We start from the raw sequence: 17,406 nt of genomic DNA, 5'->3' as shown, positions 1-17,406 counted from the left end.
TTGTAGAGTTTTTGTAGACAAAAAAGAAATGGAATAGAGCTAAGCACAGGCAAAATCCTAGAGGAAAACCTGGTTCTGTCTGCTTTCCACCAGATACTGGCAGATTAATTCACCTTTCAGCAGGACAATAACCTAAAACACAAGGCCAAATCTACACTGGAGTTGCTTACCAAGAAGACAGTGAATGTTCCTGAGTGGCCAAGTTACAGTTTTGACTTAAATCTGTTTGAAAATCTATGGCAAGACCTGAAAATGGTGACCTGAAAATGAAAATGAGCTTTTTTTAAAGAATAATAGCAAATGTTGTACAATCAAATGTCGCACAATTGACATTACGGAGTTATTTTGTGTAGATCGTTCATATGACATCCATTTTAATCACACTTTGTAACACAACGAAATGTGGAAAAAGTCAAGGGGTGTTATACTTTCTGAAGACATTGTATAATGATAGTCCTATAGCTGTGAGCGGGGACATGATGGGGTGAGGGGGTGCAGTCTTGTCCAATCTTAGCCATACAATATGGAGCAGGAGTGTCTATCTCCCAGGGTAATTTCTCTCTGCACTGTGAATGTATCAGCATATTTCTCATAAGGGAGTTGGCCTGTGTGTGTGTGTGTGTGTGTGTGTGTGTGTGTGTGTGTGTGTGTGTGTGTGTGTGTGTGTGTGTGTGTGTGTGTGTGTGTGTGTGTGTGTGTGTGTGTGTGTGTGTGTGTGTGTGTGTGTGTGTGTGTGTGCGCGCGCGCTCACATTTGTCTCTCTGTATTACCATATTTCTCATCAGGGAGTTAGTAATTGAGATGTTTTGGGAGAATGTATGGTCCCATCAGCTTCCCTAGGTGCATTGCAGATAACATGCATCAGGGGGAAAACTGAAGCCGGAATTACCCAAGCAGCATGCCAGCACACAGACTATTTCTGCCCCTGCTATTTTTACACAGGGGTCAGAGGGTAATGGTTTTATTTCTGCCGCTGGCTACTTTTACTGTACACCGAGAGAGAAAGGGAGGGGAGAGAGAGTATGTGTTTGTATCCCTCTGTCCCCATGTCAACTGTGAATTAGTCCTAAAGCAGTGACCCTCCGTGGGATTGAGGGATTGAGACAGCCCTTTCTCCATGACTTCTCTATTGTTACTCAAAACTAAATCCAGAGAGCAAAATATCATAGATCTGTATCAATTAGACAGAGACTAAGAACAGAGGGAAAGGGATGTTGGCCTGATATATCTGCAGTATCAATCAAACGTTTGGACACACCTACTAATTCCAGGGTTTTTCTTTATTTTTACTATTTTCTACATTGTAGAATAATAGTGAAGACACCAAAACTAAGAATGCACACATGGAATCATGTAGTAACCAAAAAAAGTGTTAAACAAATCAAAATAGATTTTTTATTTGAGATTCTTCAAAGTAGCCACCCTTTGCCTTGATGACAGCTTTGCACACTCTTAGCATTCTCTCAACCAGCTTCATGAGGAAGTCACCTGGAATGCATTTCAATTAACAGATGTGCCCTGTTAAAAGTTAATTTGTGGAATTTCTTTCCTTCTTAATGCATTTGAGCCAATAAAATTGTGTGACAAGGTAGGGCTGGTATACAGAAGATAGCCCTATTTGGTAAAATACCAAGTCTATATTATGGCAAGAACAGCTCAAATAAGCAAAAGGAAACAACAGTCCATCATTACTTTAAGACATGAAGGTCAGTCAATGTGCAGTCTTCAAGTAGTCTCAAAAACCATCAAGCGCTATGATGAAACTGGCTCTCGTGACGGCCGCCACAGGAAAGGAAGACCCAGAGTTACCTCTGCTGCAGAGGATGAGTTCATTAGAGTTACCAGCCTCAGAAATTGCAGCCCAAATAATTGCTTCACAGAGTTCAAGTAACAGACACATCTCAACATCAACTGTTCAGAGGAGACTGCATGAATCAGGCCTTTATGGTCGATTTGCTGCAAAGAAACCACTACTAAAGGACACCAATAATAAGAAGAGACTTGCTTGGGCCACAAATCATGAGCAATGAACATTAGACTGGTAGAAATCTGGCCTTTGGTCTGATGAGTCCAAATTTGAGATTTTTGGTTCCAACTGTTGTGTCTTTGTGAGACGCAGAGTAGGTGAACTGATGATCTCTGCATGTGTAGTTCCCACCGTGAAGCATGGAGGAGGAGATGTGATGGTGTGGGGGTGCTTAGCTGGTGACAGTGTCAGTGATTTATTTAGAATTGAAGACACACTTAACCAGCATGGCTACCACAGCATTCTGCAGCGATACACCATCCCATCTGGTTTGCGCTTAGTGGGACTATCATTTGTTTTTTAACAGGACAATGACCCAGCACACCTCCAGGCTGTTTAAGGGCTATTTGACCAAGAAGGAGAGTGATGGAGTGCTGCATCAGATGTCCTGGCCTCCACAATCCTCCGACCTCAACCCAATTGAGATGGTTTGGGATGAGTTGGACCGCAGAGGGAAGGAAAAGCAGCCAACATGTGCTCAGCATATGTGGGAACTCCTTCGAGGCTGTTGGAAAAGCATTCCTCATGAAGCTGGTTGAGAGAATGCCAAGAATGTGCAAAGCAATCATCAAGGCCAAGGGTGGCTACTTGGAAGAGTTTAAAATATATTTCAATTTGCTTACTACATGATTCCATATGTGTTATTTCATAGTTTTGATGTCTTCACTATTATTCTACAATGTAGACAATAGTAAAAATAAAGAAAAACACTGGAATTAGTCGGTGTGTCTAAACTTTTGACTGGTTCTGTATGTGCTAGACAAGAGGAATGAAGAGGCTTACTGTCTGTACACCACACTGTTTCTCTCTCTCTCACACACACAGACACACACACTCACAGACACACACACAGACGTATCCCACCAGGATTAATAAGTGAATTGATGTAGGAGGCAGAGAGGAGGGGAGAGAGAGCGACCAGCAAGAAAACAATATGTCTTTTGTAACCCACTGTGACAGCGGGGCTACACGCCTTTCCCTCTTCCATAAATCATATCTTCACATTGTCAAGCAGCAAACAGAGCGAGGGAAGGAGGGAGGAGAAGGAGGGAGGGAGAGAGAGAGAGACAGAGGGGCCTTCCATCCATCCTCCTCTTCTTTTAAACAGGCACTTTCTCCCCCTCCATCAAAAATGTCTAAGTTAAAGTTGTTACTCAATATACACTGGCCCAATCGCCTGTCTCTCTGAGACCTTGAACCAACCCATAACCACTTCCATACACACTTTCAGGTTTGTCCTTGCTGATCTGAAATGAGTGAAACTGTCAGAAAGCTGCCAACCTGGAGGGCTAGGTGTAGCTGGAACCATATTGCTGATACCTTTCTAATCCTCGCTTCTACTTTTAGTGCATCAGTAAGGAGTAAATGGCCAAAAGTTATGGGATCGGCCTTTGCTTCTCCAATGAAGGGTATACTTTGAAAGGGGACTCTGCAACCTTCATTCACCCTGCCCATACAGTACGTCTCTCTGTCCCCTAGGAACCCTTAGGTTGGGACCAGCAGCATTTAAGTGTAACACCTCTGGAGTATCCTTGCTGAAAGCCATGGAGGACCAGAGTCCTTTGATGAGGGACTTGAAGGGGACACACAGCTAGGAGACACACTGCAAGGGGACACACAGCGAGGGGACACACTGCAAGGGGACACTGCAAGGGGACACACAGCAAGGGGACACACTGCAAGGGGACAGACAGCAAGGGGACAGACGGCAAGGGGACACACGGCAAGAGAACACACAGCAAGGGGACACACAGCAAGGGAACACACAGCAAGGGGACACACTGCAAGGGGACAGACAGCAAGGAGACACACTGCAAGGGGACACACAGCAAGGGAACACACAGCAAGGGGACACACAGCAAGGGAACACACAGCAAGGGGACACACAGCAAGGGGACACACAGCAAGGGGACACACAGCAAGGAGACACACTGCAAGGGGACACACAGCAAGGGGACACACAGCAAGGGGACACACAGCAAGGGGACACACAGCAAGGGGACACACTGCAAGGAGACACACTGCAAGGAGACACACTGCAAGGGGACACACTGCAAGGAGACACACAGCAAGGAGACACACTGCAAGGGGACACATAGCAAGGAGACACACTGCAAGGAGACACACTGCAAGGGGACACACTGCAAGGAGACACACTGCAAGGGGACACACTGCAAGGAGACACACAGCAAGGAGACACACTGCAAGGGGACACACTGCAAGGGGACACACTGCAAGGAGACACACTGCAAGGGGACACACAGCAAGGGGACACACTGCAAGGAGACACACTGCAAGGAGACACACTGCAAGGGGACACACTGCAAGGAGACACACAGCAAGGAGACACACTGCAAGGAGACACACAGCAAGGAGACACACAGCAAGGAGACACACAGCAAGGAGACACACTGCAAGGGGACACATAGCAAGGAGACACAATGCAAGGGGACACACTGCAAGGGGACAGACAGCAAGGAGACACACTGCAAGGAGACACACTACAAGGAGACACACTGCAAGGGGACACACAGCAAGGAGACACACTGCAAGGGGACACACTGCAAGGAGACACACAGCAAGGGGACACACTGCAAGGAGACACACTGCAAGGAGACACACTGCAAGGGGACACACTGCAAGGAGACACACAGCAAGGAGACACACTGCAAGGAGACACACAGCAAGGAGACACACTGCAAGGGGACACACAGCAAGGGGACACATAGATAGAGGGCAAACACAAAATATAATCACCAGTGACTTAAAGGATCTTAGGGGATGTTTCTGACATTCAGTAGGTGGTGACAGCTGCAGTTTACCGACTGCCCTTCTAGCTATAAATACTATGGATTATCAATAGCACCTTAATTACGGAGGAAGGGCTCATGGTAATGGCTGTAGCAGAATGAGTGGATTGGTATCAAAGACATGGTTTCTATGTGGGACTTTTTAGGACTATTTTGTAACAGCTGGGATTGGAAATTGTCACAGAAACTAAACATGGTTTCCATTTGCTCCATTACTGATATTATTATGAGTCGTCCTCCCCTCAGCAGCCTCCACTGAAAGCAGGGTATGTTATTTCAAAATGAAAGACCATACTCTCCCACATATCATTCTCATAGTTCTCCCAGAATGAATTCTGTTCACTTCAAATGTATGATACGTACTGTGGTGCTGACTTGCTGCACCCTCGACAACTACTGTGATTATTATTATTTGACCATGCTGGTCATTTATGAACATTTGAACATCTTGGCCATGTTCTGTTATAATCTCCACCCGGCGCAGCCAGAAGAGGACTGGCCACCCCACATAGCCTGGTTCCTCTCTAGGTTTCTTCCTAGGTTTGGACCTTTCTAGGGAGTTTTTCCTAGCCACCGTGCTTCTACACCTGCATTGCTTGCTGTTTGGGGTTTTAGGCTGGGTTTCTGTACAGCACGGTGAGATATCAGCTGATGTACGAAGGGCTATATAAATACATTTGATTTGTTTTGTGTGGCGATGAAAGAACATTTTATTTTTCATCCCTAAGAGTGTCATGCTGACAGTGATCTGTATCAGAGAACAAACGCTTGGTTGTGTTATTATTCTTTGGCAAACACACAGTATATTTCACAACCCCTCTGAAATGATTAAATGCACAGATTATTGTTTGAGCTGAAATGCATTATTCTCACAGAGCCAGAGATAAATAGCCAATATCATGTTCCGTTTATAGTAGACAACGATAATACACTCTGACTGCTGCACAAACACTCATTAATGTGGCTGAGTCATTCTTGTGGATTCCAACAGGTCTGTCAAATTAAGACATGATATTTCCAAATATCCAGATAAACTCCATTTCCTTGGTTTGGTGTGTTTTGAGTGAGATGAAGAGTTGACATGTCCTTACAGCAGTCTTTGCTGAACAGGTTTCATCCAGTCAGTGCTAGTGGTGAAATTCCCAAACATTCCCAACGAGGAGGAGGGAAGTTGGGAAAACTACAACGATTCCCTCCCCTCCTCACTACCGGATAGTGGTGACACTAAAGGAGCAAGCCTCGGCTTATAGTTATTTCGTTTCTCTGACAATTTCCAATCCCAGCTGTGACAAAATAGTCCTGCAAAGTCCCACAGTCCAGTATGTCATTGTCATGTTGTCCAACGGGAAAGAGAGGGGGGGTATGGGGGGTATTCACTCTCCTGCAACTGTGCCCAATCTCTCTCATGTCTCCTACCCTCGTTTTTCTCTCCCCCCTCTCTCCCCCTATCCAGTCTCACACTTTCTTCTCATCCCCTTATTCTTTCCCTCTTCCAGTGTCTGTGAAGTAGGGGTGAGCGGTGGTGTGAGGGGCAGATGGGTGGACAGTGTATCCCCCTCCCCCACCCCCCCGCTAGGACAGTGTCTCCATCTCAAACTGGGTGTGTCCATGTCCGTTAGATGTGGTTGCATTATTGGACCAGGCCTCAGCCGGGGCCGGGCGAGTGATACCCGATTTAGGAGCCTCCCCTTGGGGTGGGTGGGTGATGGTTAGAGGTCCAGGGTCGGTTCCTGTGGGGGGTTCGGGCGCAGTGGGCTCAGGGGGCTTGCGGTCGTAGTAGAGGGCCCAGAGCAGGGTTAGGGTCAGGGTCATGGCCAGAATCTGGGCCACTCCTATAGACACACCCAGGAACCGCAGCACCTGCAGTTGCTTAGTCCCCCGGATGAAACTGTAGATCTTCGGCCCGCAGCCCTGTAGTACACAGACAGACAGACAGACAGACAGACAGACAGACAGACAGACAGACAGACAGACAGACAGACAGACAGACAGACAGAGGAACACAATAAGGGCTTGTCATTTTAAGAGTTGAAGCTTTTTCATGTTGAAATATGGCATACGTTTGATCCATGTTATATTAATGTTACATTTATATCATATTCATGTTGTTTCAATGTTTGAGTCTGTCTGTCTTGCCAGGGGCAGACCTCCCATACTAAGTCTGTGAGCTGTACATCTGCTGTAGGAACAAAATGAAAACGCTCCCTCATCCTATCACATGGAGGACATGTACATGGAGAGAAAGAAACAGAGGGGGAGAGAGTGGGAGAAAGAGAGATGTAGGGGAAGAGAGGAAGGTGGTTGAGAAGTGTGGAAAGAGAGGGAATAGTAGTGGAGGTGTAGAAAGGCCAGCCTATTACTTCCTGACTGGGGGATATTCACTCTCGGGCTGCTACATACCAGATCTACTCTACACCTTACTGCTGCCAGAGAGAGAGAGAGAGCGAGAGAGAGAGAGATGTGGGAGAGAGAGTGAGAGAAAAGTGGGAGGAAAGGAGAAAGGGTAGTAAACGTGGGGGGAGAGAGATGTGACAAAGAAAGAGAGAGAAAACAGACAGGAGATAGAAAGGATACTCCACACATTCCCATTGACTCCCTCCTTTACTGACTGACTCCCTCCTGACTCCCTCCTCTACTGACTGACTCCCTCCTCTACTGACTGACTCCCTCCTGACTCCCTCCTCCACTGACTGACTCCCTCCTTTACTGACTGACTCCCTCCTCTACTGACTGACTCCCTCCTCTACTGACTGACTCCCTCCTGACTCCCTCCTCTACTGACTGACTCCCTCCTGACTCCCTCCTCTACAGACTGACTCATCCTCACGACACACAGCATCTCTTTGTCCCTCTGTATGCCTGGTTCTACTTAGTGAGGCGTAGCAGCAGCACACATTTCATAAGAACCTCTCAGAGTTGACATTTAACACAATTAGTAGCCTCTCTCTCCCCCTTTTCCTGTATCGGCACTCTCTTTACCTCCTCCTCCCTTTCCCCCACTTCCCTCTTTTTTTCCAGTGTCACAACCTCCCCTTTCTCCACCCTCTACCTTCATCTTTCCCAGGCAAGCCAGTCCAGGTGTGTATTTTTATTTATTATTTACAACGATGGTCTACACCGGCCAAACTTGGATGACACTGGGGCAATTGTGCGCCGCTCTATGGGACTACCAATCACGGCCGGCTGTGATACAGTCTGGATTTGAACCAGGTTGTCTGTAGTGACACCTGAGATGAAGCATCTTAGACCACAGCACCACTTGGAAGCCCCTGTACGTGTATGTCAGGCAGGAACACCATGTCACCCAGCATTTCTCACCCAGGTGACAAGGGGCAGCCTGGCAGTCTGCACCGGGCACACCGGGCCTGCTAGAACCCTGTTAGAGACACACCACTTGGCCTGGACCACAGGGAGGGGAACTGTTGCTAAGGCTAGGGGGTTAACAGTGTTGACTACACACAGCAGACAGACATGTTGAGGTGGAGGTGGTCAGACATGGGATAAAGGACAGGGATGGTTTGGGGTTAGACCAGGACAGTGGTTGAGCTGTTGATGGGATAGGGGACAGGGTTTGTTTGGGGTTAGACCAGGACAGTGGTTGAGCTGTAGATGGGATAGGGGACAGGGATGGTTTGGGGTTAGACCAGGACAGTGGTTGAGCTGTAGATGGGACAGGGATGGTTTGGGGTTAGACCAGGACAGTGGTTGAGCTGTAGATGGGACAGGGATGGTTTGGGGTTAGACCAGGACAGTGGTTGAGCTGTAGATGGGATAGGGGACAGGGTTGGTTTGGGGTTAGACCAGGACAGTGGTTGAGCTGTAGATGGGATAGGGGACAGGGTTGGTTTGGGGTTAGACCAGGACAGTGGTTGAGCTGTAGATGGGATAGGGGACAGGGTTGGTTTGGGTTTAGACCAGGACAGTGGTTGAGCTGTAGATGGGATAGGGGACAGGGTTGGTTTGGGGTTAGACCAGGACAGTGGTTGAGCTGTAGATGGGATAGGGGACAGGGATGGTTTGGGGTTAGACCAGGACAGTGGTTGAGCTGTAGATGGGATAGGGGACAGGGTTGGTTTGGGGTTAGACCAGGACAGTAGTTGAGCTGTAGATGGGATAGGGGACAGGGATGGTTTGGAGTTAGACCAGGACAGTGTTTGAGCTGTAGATAGGATAGGGGACAGGGTTGGTTTGGGGTTAGACCAGGACAGTGGTTGAGCTGTAGATGGGATAGGGGACAGGGATGGTTTGGTGTTAGACCAGGACAGTGGTTGAGCTGTAGATGGGATAGGGGACAGGGATGGTTTGGGGTTAGACCAGGACAGTGGTTGAGCTGTAGATGGGATAGGGGACAGGGATGGTTTGGGGTTAGACCAGGACAGTGGTTGAGCTGGAGATGGGGAGATGAGGGTGTTTCCTTCTGAGGAAAGAAGACTGAGTGTGTGCGGCCCTACCTGCCTGCTTGCCGGCATGACTGCCTGTTGCCTGCCTGCATGACTGCCTGTTTGCCTGCCCTACTGTCTGCCTGCCTGCCTGCCTGCCTGCCTGCCTGCCTGCCTGCCTGCCTACCTGCCTGCCTGCCTGCCTGCCTGCCTGCCTGTTTTCCTACCTACCTGCCTACCTACCTGCCTGCTTGCTTGCCTACCTGCCTGCCTTTCTGTTTGACTGCCTGCCTGTTTGCCTGTCTGTTTGCCTGCCTACCTATCTGCCTGCCTGCATGCCTGCCTGTGTGTTTGTGTGGGTGTGTGAGAGAAAGGTGAGTTATTAAAATAGAAATAGAGAGAGAGACTCTACGGTGAGTTTGCTTTGTATTCTCTCTGTATCCTACTGGCAGGCTAGCTGGCATTGTTTGTCGTAACTCACCCCCTACTAGACTTTGTTTGTGTGTTCCCCTCAGCCCCGGACCACGGCATACCTTGTCCCCTGATGGGCTTGATGAGGCGTAATAGCTGCACTCTGTCTCAACAATCTGGCAACCGCGGCAGCCAGAAGGCACACTATGCTATCAAGCCTGTGATTGGCTCTAATTGAGTTGTATGGATTTCTCTCCACCATTGAACACGGCAGGTCATTTCAGGCTGCAAATAGACATCCCATTGGAAACAGGTTGTTGTGAAAGTATTAAGTGGAAAACTCCAACTCCAAGAAAATCATCTCCACTCCATTTAGAATGTAAGTAACCTATTTCAAAAAGTTTCTTGTTATTGTTTCTGTTTCTTCTGAACTAACAGGTTTACTCATTTGGCGAATGGGAATATGTAAGCCTGTGTGTCCCTTTCTGATGATGTCACAGGGGAAGGTACATCATTGGCAATTGGAAGATCCACCTGGGGCTACAGAGAGCTGTAATGATCACCTGTAATGATCCTAACTCTTTTCATGGTGGGGTCAGAGTGTTCAGTAGGTGAACAGTTCACCAGAGGTCAAGCAACCTAACACTAACACAACCTAACCTAACACAACCTAACACTTACTATAAGGTCAGAGGGTCACTGGGGCACTCCTGGGGTCACTTACCTCTTGGTGAAGGTCACTGAGGTCACGGTAATGGGCGTGGCGAGCACATCCTGGATACTGATTGGAGCAGCAGGAGTCTGGTGGCCATTCCATCTCTGTCATCTCCAGCCAATCGGTGAAGTAGATGACCCCGCAGCACTTAAACTGGGGAACACACAGTCAAAGAAAGTTTACTTACATTAGCAACCCTTTATAACTAGCAATCTTGCATGTTAAAGCACTAAAACACTAACAACCTCTAATAAATACATGTAATATCTTATTAAAATGTTGCTCTTAGGTTATGATATAAAACCACTAAGTGTTTGTGTAGACGTGTGTGACCTCTGGAGTAGTGACCTCTCACCTCAGTCTGGAAGGTGTTCCAGGTGTGTGTTAGCCACTGGTAATGCTGCAGGCCATAGTTGGACATCCTGGACTTCAGACTGATCATATCTGACCTCTGAACTGAGGGCTTGGACAGAACATAACAGTGTAACTCCATTAAGGCTGTCCCCGACTAAGAAAAATCTTGGTCGACCGAGAGTCGTATGTTCTTTAGACCAATCAATTGGTCAAAATTTTCAAACGTGTATTTTTCCATATATAGGCAAATCCTATGTGTTTTAATTAAATAAACTACGGTGCATTCAAAAAGAATTCAGACCCCTTTACTTTTTCCACATTTTGTTACATTACAGGCTTATTCTAAAGATGGATTAAATAATGATTTTTTTTCTTATCAATCTACAAACAATACCTCATAATGACAAAGTGGAAACAGGTTTTTAGATTTTTTTGTAAATGTATATAAAATTATGATACTTAAGTATCAAAAATAAAAGTATAAGTTATTTCAAATTCCTTATATGAAGCAAACCAGCCGGGCACGATTTTCTTGTTTTCATTTTTTTTTTTTTTTACGGGTAGCCAGGGTGTCACGCCCTGGCCTTAGTATTCTGTGTTTTCGTTAGTATTTTGGTGAGGCCAGGGTGTGACATGGGGATTTATGTGGTTTGTTTTGTCTGGGGTTGTTTGTAGTTAAGGGATTGTGGTTAGAGTAGTACTCTAGATAAGTCTATGGTTGCCTGGAGTGGTTCTCAATCAGTGCAGGTGTTTATCGTTGTCTCTGATTGGAAACCATATTTAGGCAGCCATATTCTTTTGGTCTCTTGTGGGTGATTGTTCCTGTCTTTGTGTTTGTGGCACAAGATAGGACTGTTTTGGTTTTTTCACGGTTCTTGTTTTGTAGATCGTTGTACTTTCATCTTTATTAAAGATGTACAAAACTAACCACGCTGCATTTTGATCTGCCTCTCTTTCCCCAGAAGAAAACCGTTACACAGGGGCACTCTCCAACACTCATTTCCAAAATGAAGCTTTTGTGTTTAATGAGTCCACCAGATCAGATGCAGTAGGGATGACCAGGGATTTTCTCTTTTAAGAGTGTGAATTGGACAATTTTTCTGTCCTGCTAAACATTCAAAAGGTAGTAGTACTTTTGAGTGTCAGGGAAAATGTAAGGAGAAAGTATACACATTTCTTTAGGAATGTTGTGAAGTTAATGTAAAAGTTGCCAAAAATATAAATAGTAAAGTAAAGTACAGATACCCCCAAAAACTTCTTAAAGTAGTACTTTAAAGTATTTTTACTTAAGTTCTTTATACCACTTCCACAAATCAGGCCTTTATGGAAGAGTGGCCACGCTCCTCAGTACAAGGCACATGACAGCCTGCTGGAACTTTCTGAAAAGGCACCTAAAGGACTCTCAGACCATCAGAAACAAAATTCTCTGGTCTGATGAAATCAAGATTGAACTCTTTGGCCTGAATGCTAAGCGTCACGTCTGGGGGAAACCTGGCACCATCCCTACGGTGAAGCATGATGGTGGCAGCATCATGCTGTGGAGATGTTTTCCAGCGGCTGGGACTGGAGACTACTGTAGTCACAATCTAGGGAAAGATGAACGGAGCAAAGTATAGAGATATTCTTGATGAAAACCTGCATCCAATGTGACAGAGCTGTAGAGGATCTGCAGAGAAGAATGGGAGAAACTCCCCAAATGCAAGTGTGCCAAGCTTGTAGCATCATACCCAAAAGACTCAAGGTTGTAATCGCTGCCAAAGGTACTTCAACAAGTACTGAGTAAACAGTCTGAATACTTATGTAAATGTAATATCAGCTTTTTTTAAATACATTTGCAAATATTTCAAAAAAACGTTTTTTGCTTTGTCATTATGGGGTGTTGTGTGTAGATCATTGAAACAACAAAATGTAATCCATTTTAGAATAAGACTGTAATGTAACAAAATGTGGAAAAACTCAAGGGGTCTGAATACTTTCCAAATGCACTGTATATGCAGTGAGCTTGTCTGATGCTTTAAGCGCACTGTTAAATGAAATAATTAAGACACACAAATGAGGAGAGGGAGTCCAACCACAATTTATTTGAGTGTGCCTGGCCAGGCTCAGACTTTCTGAGCTGTATAAAATCAAAAAGAGTGACTAGCACCGGTTGTCTCTCCCTGCTGCAGGACCACCACATAACATCAACAGTGTTTATCGCGCTGTCCGTGTTGCTGAAGCTGCAACATAATTCCAGCCGTATCTGACTGAAAAGTTCTGTTACCGAAATCCCTCATTTGTTTAGGAAAAACAGTCCATATTCTCTCAACCCTTGCTCTCTTTACGTTACACATGAATGCATCGCATGCACGTGACCATTATGACCTATAGCATATATCGTTATCACACCAATAAATTGGCTATAGCAAAATCTGAACACCGTAACACGTGTGACAGAAAAATGGATGCAACGAAGGTGACGAATCAACTCGAAACGGGGGAATGTTAACTGGTTGCTCAGGAGGTAAAAAATGTGTGGAGTAAATTAGTTGTGGAAAATAATGGAGATCAAGAAAAAGATGGTAAGGAGCAAGCTCTGTGTGCATATTTTATGTGCCAAACAGGAGGTGTTAGATTACAATATCATTTCTCTGACCGTTTGGAACAATGTAAACAACACACAATAAATTATAAGCATAGCAGAGAGTCTGTTGTAATTTCCAAAATGGAACCGTTTATTTATTGTTTATAAGCTAAGCATTCAAAGTTCGCGTTGTTTTTATTTTAAAATCGTAATGCTTGATTGCATTTCAAATCATGAATGACTCATATGCTGTGTGATGACATGAACGAATGAATGATTGATTGATTGATTGATTGATACAGTACTATAGCTTATATAAGTATTGAAATATAGGCCGAAGTACGTTACGGTATCAAGTCCTAACAGGATGCGCTCTTAGGCCTGCAGCTCGATGGTGGTTATACAAGGCTGCTATACTAAGCCTACTGATGATAATGACATTACTTATTATAATACTAACAATGATCATAGCAATAATAGTAATACCAACAATAATGAGATCATGGAAAAAAGGAGGGTTATTATAATTATAAATATAATTTGTCTGATCATTTGGAACAGTGTAAACAACACTAAATAAATTATAACTAATACCAGAGAGGCGGTTTTAACGAGATACAAAAGTGTAAAGCCTTTATTACAGCATAGCAAAGATTAAACAACAGCCGAATTTGTGAAATTATTTAACCGACATGTTGTGGTTGGTGCTCACAGAATTAGTATGCTGTGAACCAGACACTCAAACAGGCAATATAAGCAGGATCTGTATTATTTTTGTAAATATATATGGATGCTTTATAAAGCTTATTATTGATTATAGACCTAATTATGTTGTGATTTCCTCTCTCCTCACTTTTCTTAGACAATTAAGGCAACGGTTGTTTTCTCTGCCTCCGCCACATTGTTCTCAACACCAATATGCTGGTTAACTTTGCTATTATGCACATAGCGACAACAGCACACCGACGTGTTTCAGAACCGGGAACAACGACCACTATCCAACACGGGAGAACCCGAATCTGTTATAAAATTATATTATTTTTATTAGAGTTGCACCATTGTTCCTACTTAATATAACCATAGATACTTTCAGTAGCACGTGTCTTAGAGTGATGGACTGCACCATCCTGTCACGTTTGCTGGAATAATTATCGGACCAAACTGCAGCGCGATATGGTTTCTACATAATATTTATTTGAAAACTCACAAAACAACAAAGAAAGAATGAAACAAACGAAAAACGAACCGTGACTACAGAGGTGCTACGTGCACCAACTCAAAACAATATCCCATAAAACACAGGTGGAAAAAATGCTACTAAAATATGATCCCTAATTAGAGACAACGATAGCCAGCTGCCTCTAATTGGGAATCATACCAAACACCAACATAGAAAAACTAAACTAGAACCCCACATAGAAAATAATACCTAGAAAGCCCCCCAGTCACACCCTGACCTACACTACCATAGAAAATAAGGGCTCTCTATGGTAATAAATGGGGTCAGCCCTAAACTCCATTTCACTCAGTATAGTTACGTTCAGTTCAGATATATATTTCAGTTCAACTTCCTGTACAGTTCATGTATTGCCACAAGACACTCAACAGAAAGCCATGAAACCGTACTGTTTCAAGCCTAGTTATATAGTCCAATCTTTTGACCATGCCTCAAATATTTTCAAACACGCAACTTCGGACTCTCTCCTCTAGTGTTTCCCAGGCCTCCAACACTCCGGTATGTAGTTGCTGAGGTTGACAACAGCTTGTTGTCTAAACAATTACCCCTGTCTGGGCTCTGGGGAACCAGACCAGAGCTGTTCCGCAGACCCACAGTCTGACACACTTAGCATGCATAACTTATCCCCCTCTCCTCTCCTCTCCAATAAAACCTCCACCTAACACACCCTTGGGCCTCCCTCCCCTCCTCCTTCCTCTCTCCTTCACTCTTTATCCCTCTCTCCTCTAGTCTTGTCATGAGATTGTGAGAAGCATAATATGACCCAGGTTACCCAGAATTACCCTGAGGCCAGGTTGGTGCTACGTTGGTGCTACCCTATCAGGGTTCTGATAAAGGACAAGGCACAAAGACTACAATACCCACAACCCCCCTGTGGCATGGCAGGTATGTCACACTAAGGGAGGCAGGTGGCACTGTGGACTCAAAGGCTAGGTGCTAGTGCTAAACACACACACACATCCTCAGGCTTGTAGCCAAGTACCAAACACACACACACACCTTTCTCAGTTTGCCATACACACTGCTCTAACCAGTGACCAGGTGCTGCACACACACGGACACAAACACACCTGCGCGGTTGGAGCGAGTCCCACCTACTGTGATGGGACATCAAAGCCACTGTGGGCTCTTTCATGGTGGAGGGATAAGCCCCTGGACCAGGGGAGGGGCAGCCCTGTAGGGGAGAACCCATTGTAATAGAGAGCCCTACCCATTGTGTTCAAACACCCACACCCTGAGCAGGAGGGAGAGAGGAGGCAGGGGGAGGGAGGGGGAGGGAGGCGGAGGGAGGGGGACGAGGGAGGGATGGGAACGGGGGACACAATTATATCCTATCTCAGGGGTATTCAACTCTTACCCTACGAGGTCCGGAGCCTGCTGGTTTTCTGTTTTACCTGATCATTAATTGCACCCATCTGGTGTCCCAGATCTAAATCAGTCCCTGATTAGAGAGGAACAATGAAAAAAAATGCAGTGGAACCTGGTTTCACCCAACAACACTTTAGGGACATTGTGGAGTTTTGAGACTTTGGACGTTGGTTGTTTATATATAGCACCAGTACCATTTCCCTGTGCTCGTTGGCCTGTGCTCGTTGGCCTGTGCCCTGCACTGGCCATGTTGTTTATTGGGTAGCCCAAGTAAGCAGAGGAAGAGGCGAGCTCTCTGAGCAGAGCAGAACATGACTGGCATTTATGTTTATTCATAGCACAGAACAAAATACAGACAGGCCTATAAGGACAGCCCCCACACATAGAGCTGCAGCATAGAGCTAAAGCATAGAGATACAGCATATAGAAAATCAGTGCCGCACTCACCTCATCATATGTCCACACCCCACTGGCCAACTCTACACAGAAGATCACCAACAGACTGCCAAAGTACTGAGGAGAAAGAGAAAGAGAAAGAGGGGGAGAGAGAGAGGAGAGAGAGAGAGAGAGAGAGAGAGAGAGAGAGAGAGAGAGAGAGAGAGAGAGAGAATGTTAGTGTTGAGGCTAGACAGAGATGTACTGTGTAGTGTCTTGTCTGAGTGATTGATCGTCATGGTGGATGGTGGGAGAAAGTGCTTTCACACACAATGAGTAGTGATGTTATGTTCTTCAATCTACAGACGCCTGTTCCACTCATGTCACATACACGCACATACACACTGACACACATTACACACACAGACACACACACCTATTTCCACAATTTCACATAAACAAAAAACATTAAAATGTTCAATCATTCAGACTTTCATGTAAACACAACTGTGCAAACAAACACACACACACAAACACACACACATACACACACCAGACAAACACACACACAGGTCTTATGAAGAGTGATGCGTGTGTCAGCTATTCTATTGGGGGCATGTTAGTGGTACAGGGTATGTCTGACAGCCTGTTTGTTTGGAGTGTAAATATTATTGGCAGACAGATGGCTCTGCCTCGCCTTTGTTAGTGCTACACTCCATTTAGAGCAGGCCAGTCCCAAACAACACAGACACACACTCACACACCTCATCTCCCCTGTCTTCTTCTCTCTGTGTGACCTTTTCACCCTTCGAACCCCCCTCTAACACACTCCTTCACGCATATACCAAACATACACAATCAGTACTTCAATACTTCACTATTCTATAAGGACGGTTTCCAGGTGTGAAGAGAATATGAAACTTCCCTTGACCCCTTCTAGCTTCAATATACACTGAGTGTACAAAACATTAAGAACACCTGCTCTTTCCATGACATAGACTGACCAGGTGAATCCAGGTGAAAGCTTTGATACCTTATTGATGTCACTTGTTAAATCCACTTCCATCAGTGTAGACGAAGGGGAGGAGACGGGTTAAAGAAGGATTTTTAAGCCTTGAGACAATTGAAACATGGATTGTGTATGTGTGGCATTCAGAGGACGAATGAC

General features: G+C 45.3%; 1 protein-coding gene across 2 annotated transcripts in view; it reads right to left on the bottom strand.

Annotated features, from left to right (window-relative positions):
- Positions 1-636: 636 nt before the first annotated feature.
- Positions 637-17,406, bottom strand: part of LOC118366265 (tetraspanin-12-like) — a 23,120-nt gene continuing 6,350 nt past the window's right edge. For both annotated transcript variants that reach the window (XM_035748801.2, XM_035748802.2), the window contains 4 exons: positions 16,311-16,376; positions 10,697-10,804; positions 10,351-10,494; positions 637-6,747 (listed from right to left, as the gene is read on the bottom strand). In XM_035748801.2, coding sequence (XP_035604694.1) covers positions 6,409-6,747; positions 10,351-10,494; positions 10,697-10,804; positions 16,311-16,376 — 657 coding nt within the window. In that variant the 3' untranslated portion in view covers positions 637-6,408. The remainder of the gene's footprint in view (positions 6,748-10,350; positions 10,495-10,696; positions 10,805-16,310; positions 16,377-17,406) is intronic.

This window comes from Oncorhynchus keta, chromosome 33, assembly GCF_023373465.1.
Source record: "Oncorhynchus keta strain PuntledgeMale-10-30-2019 chromosome 33, Oket_V2, whole genome shotgun sequence".
In the NCBI taxonomy this organism is placed as follows: Eukaryota; Metazoa; Chordata; class Actinopteri; order Salmoniformes; family Salmonidae; genus Oncorhynchus; species Oncorhynchus keta.
The sequence above is the reverse complement of the archived record's forward strand: the minus strand, read 5'-3'. Positions and strand labels throughout refer to the sequence as shown.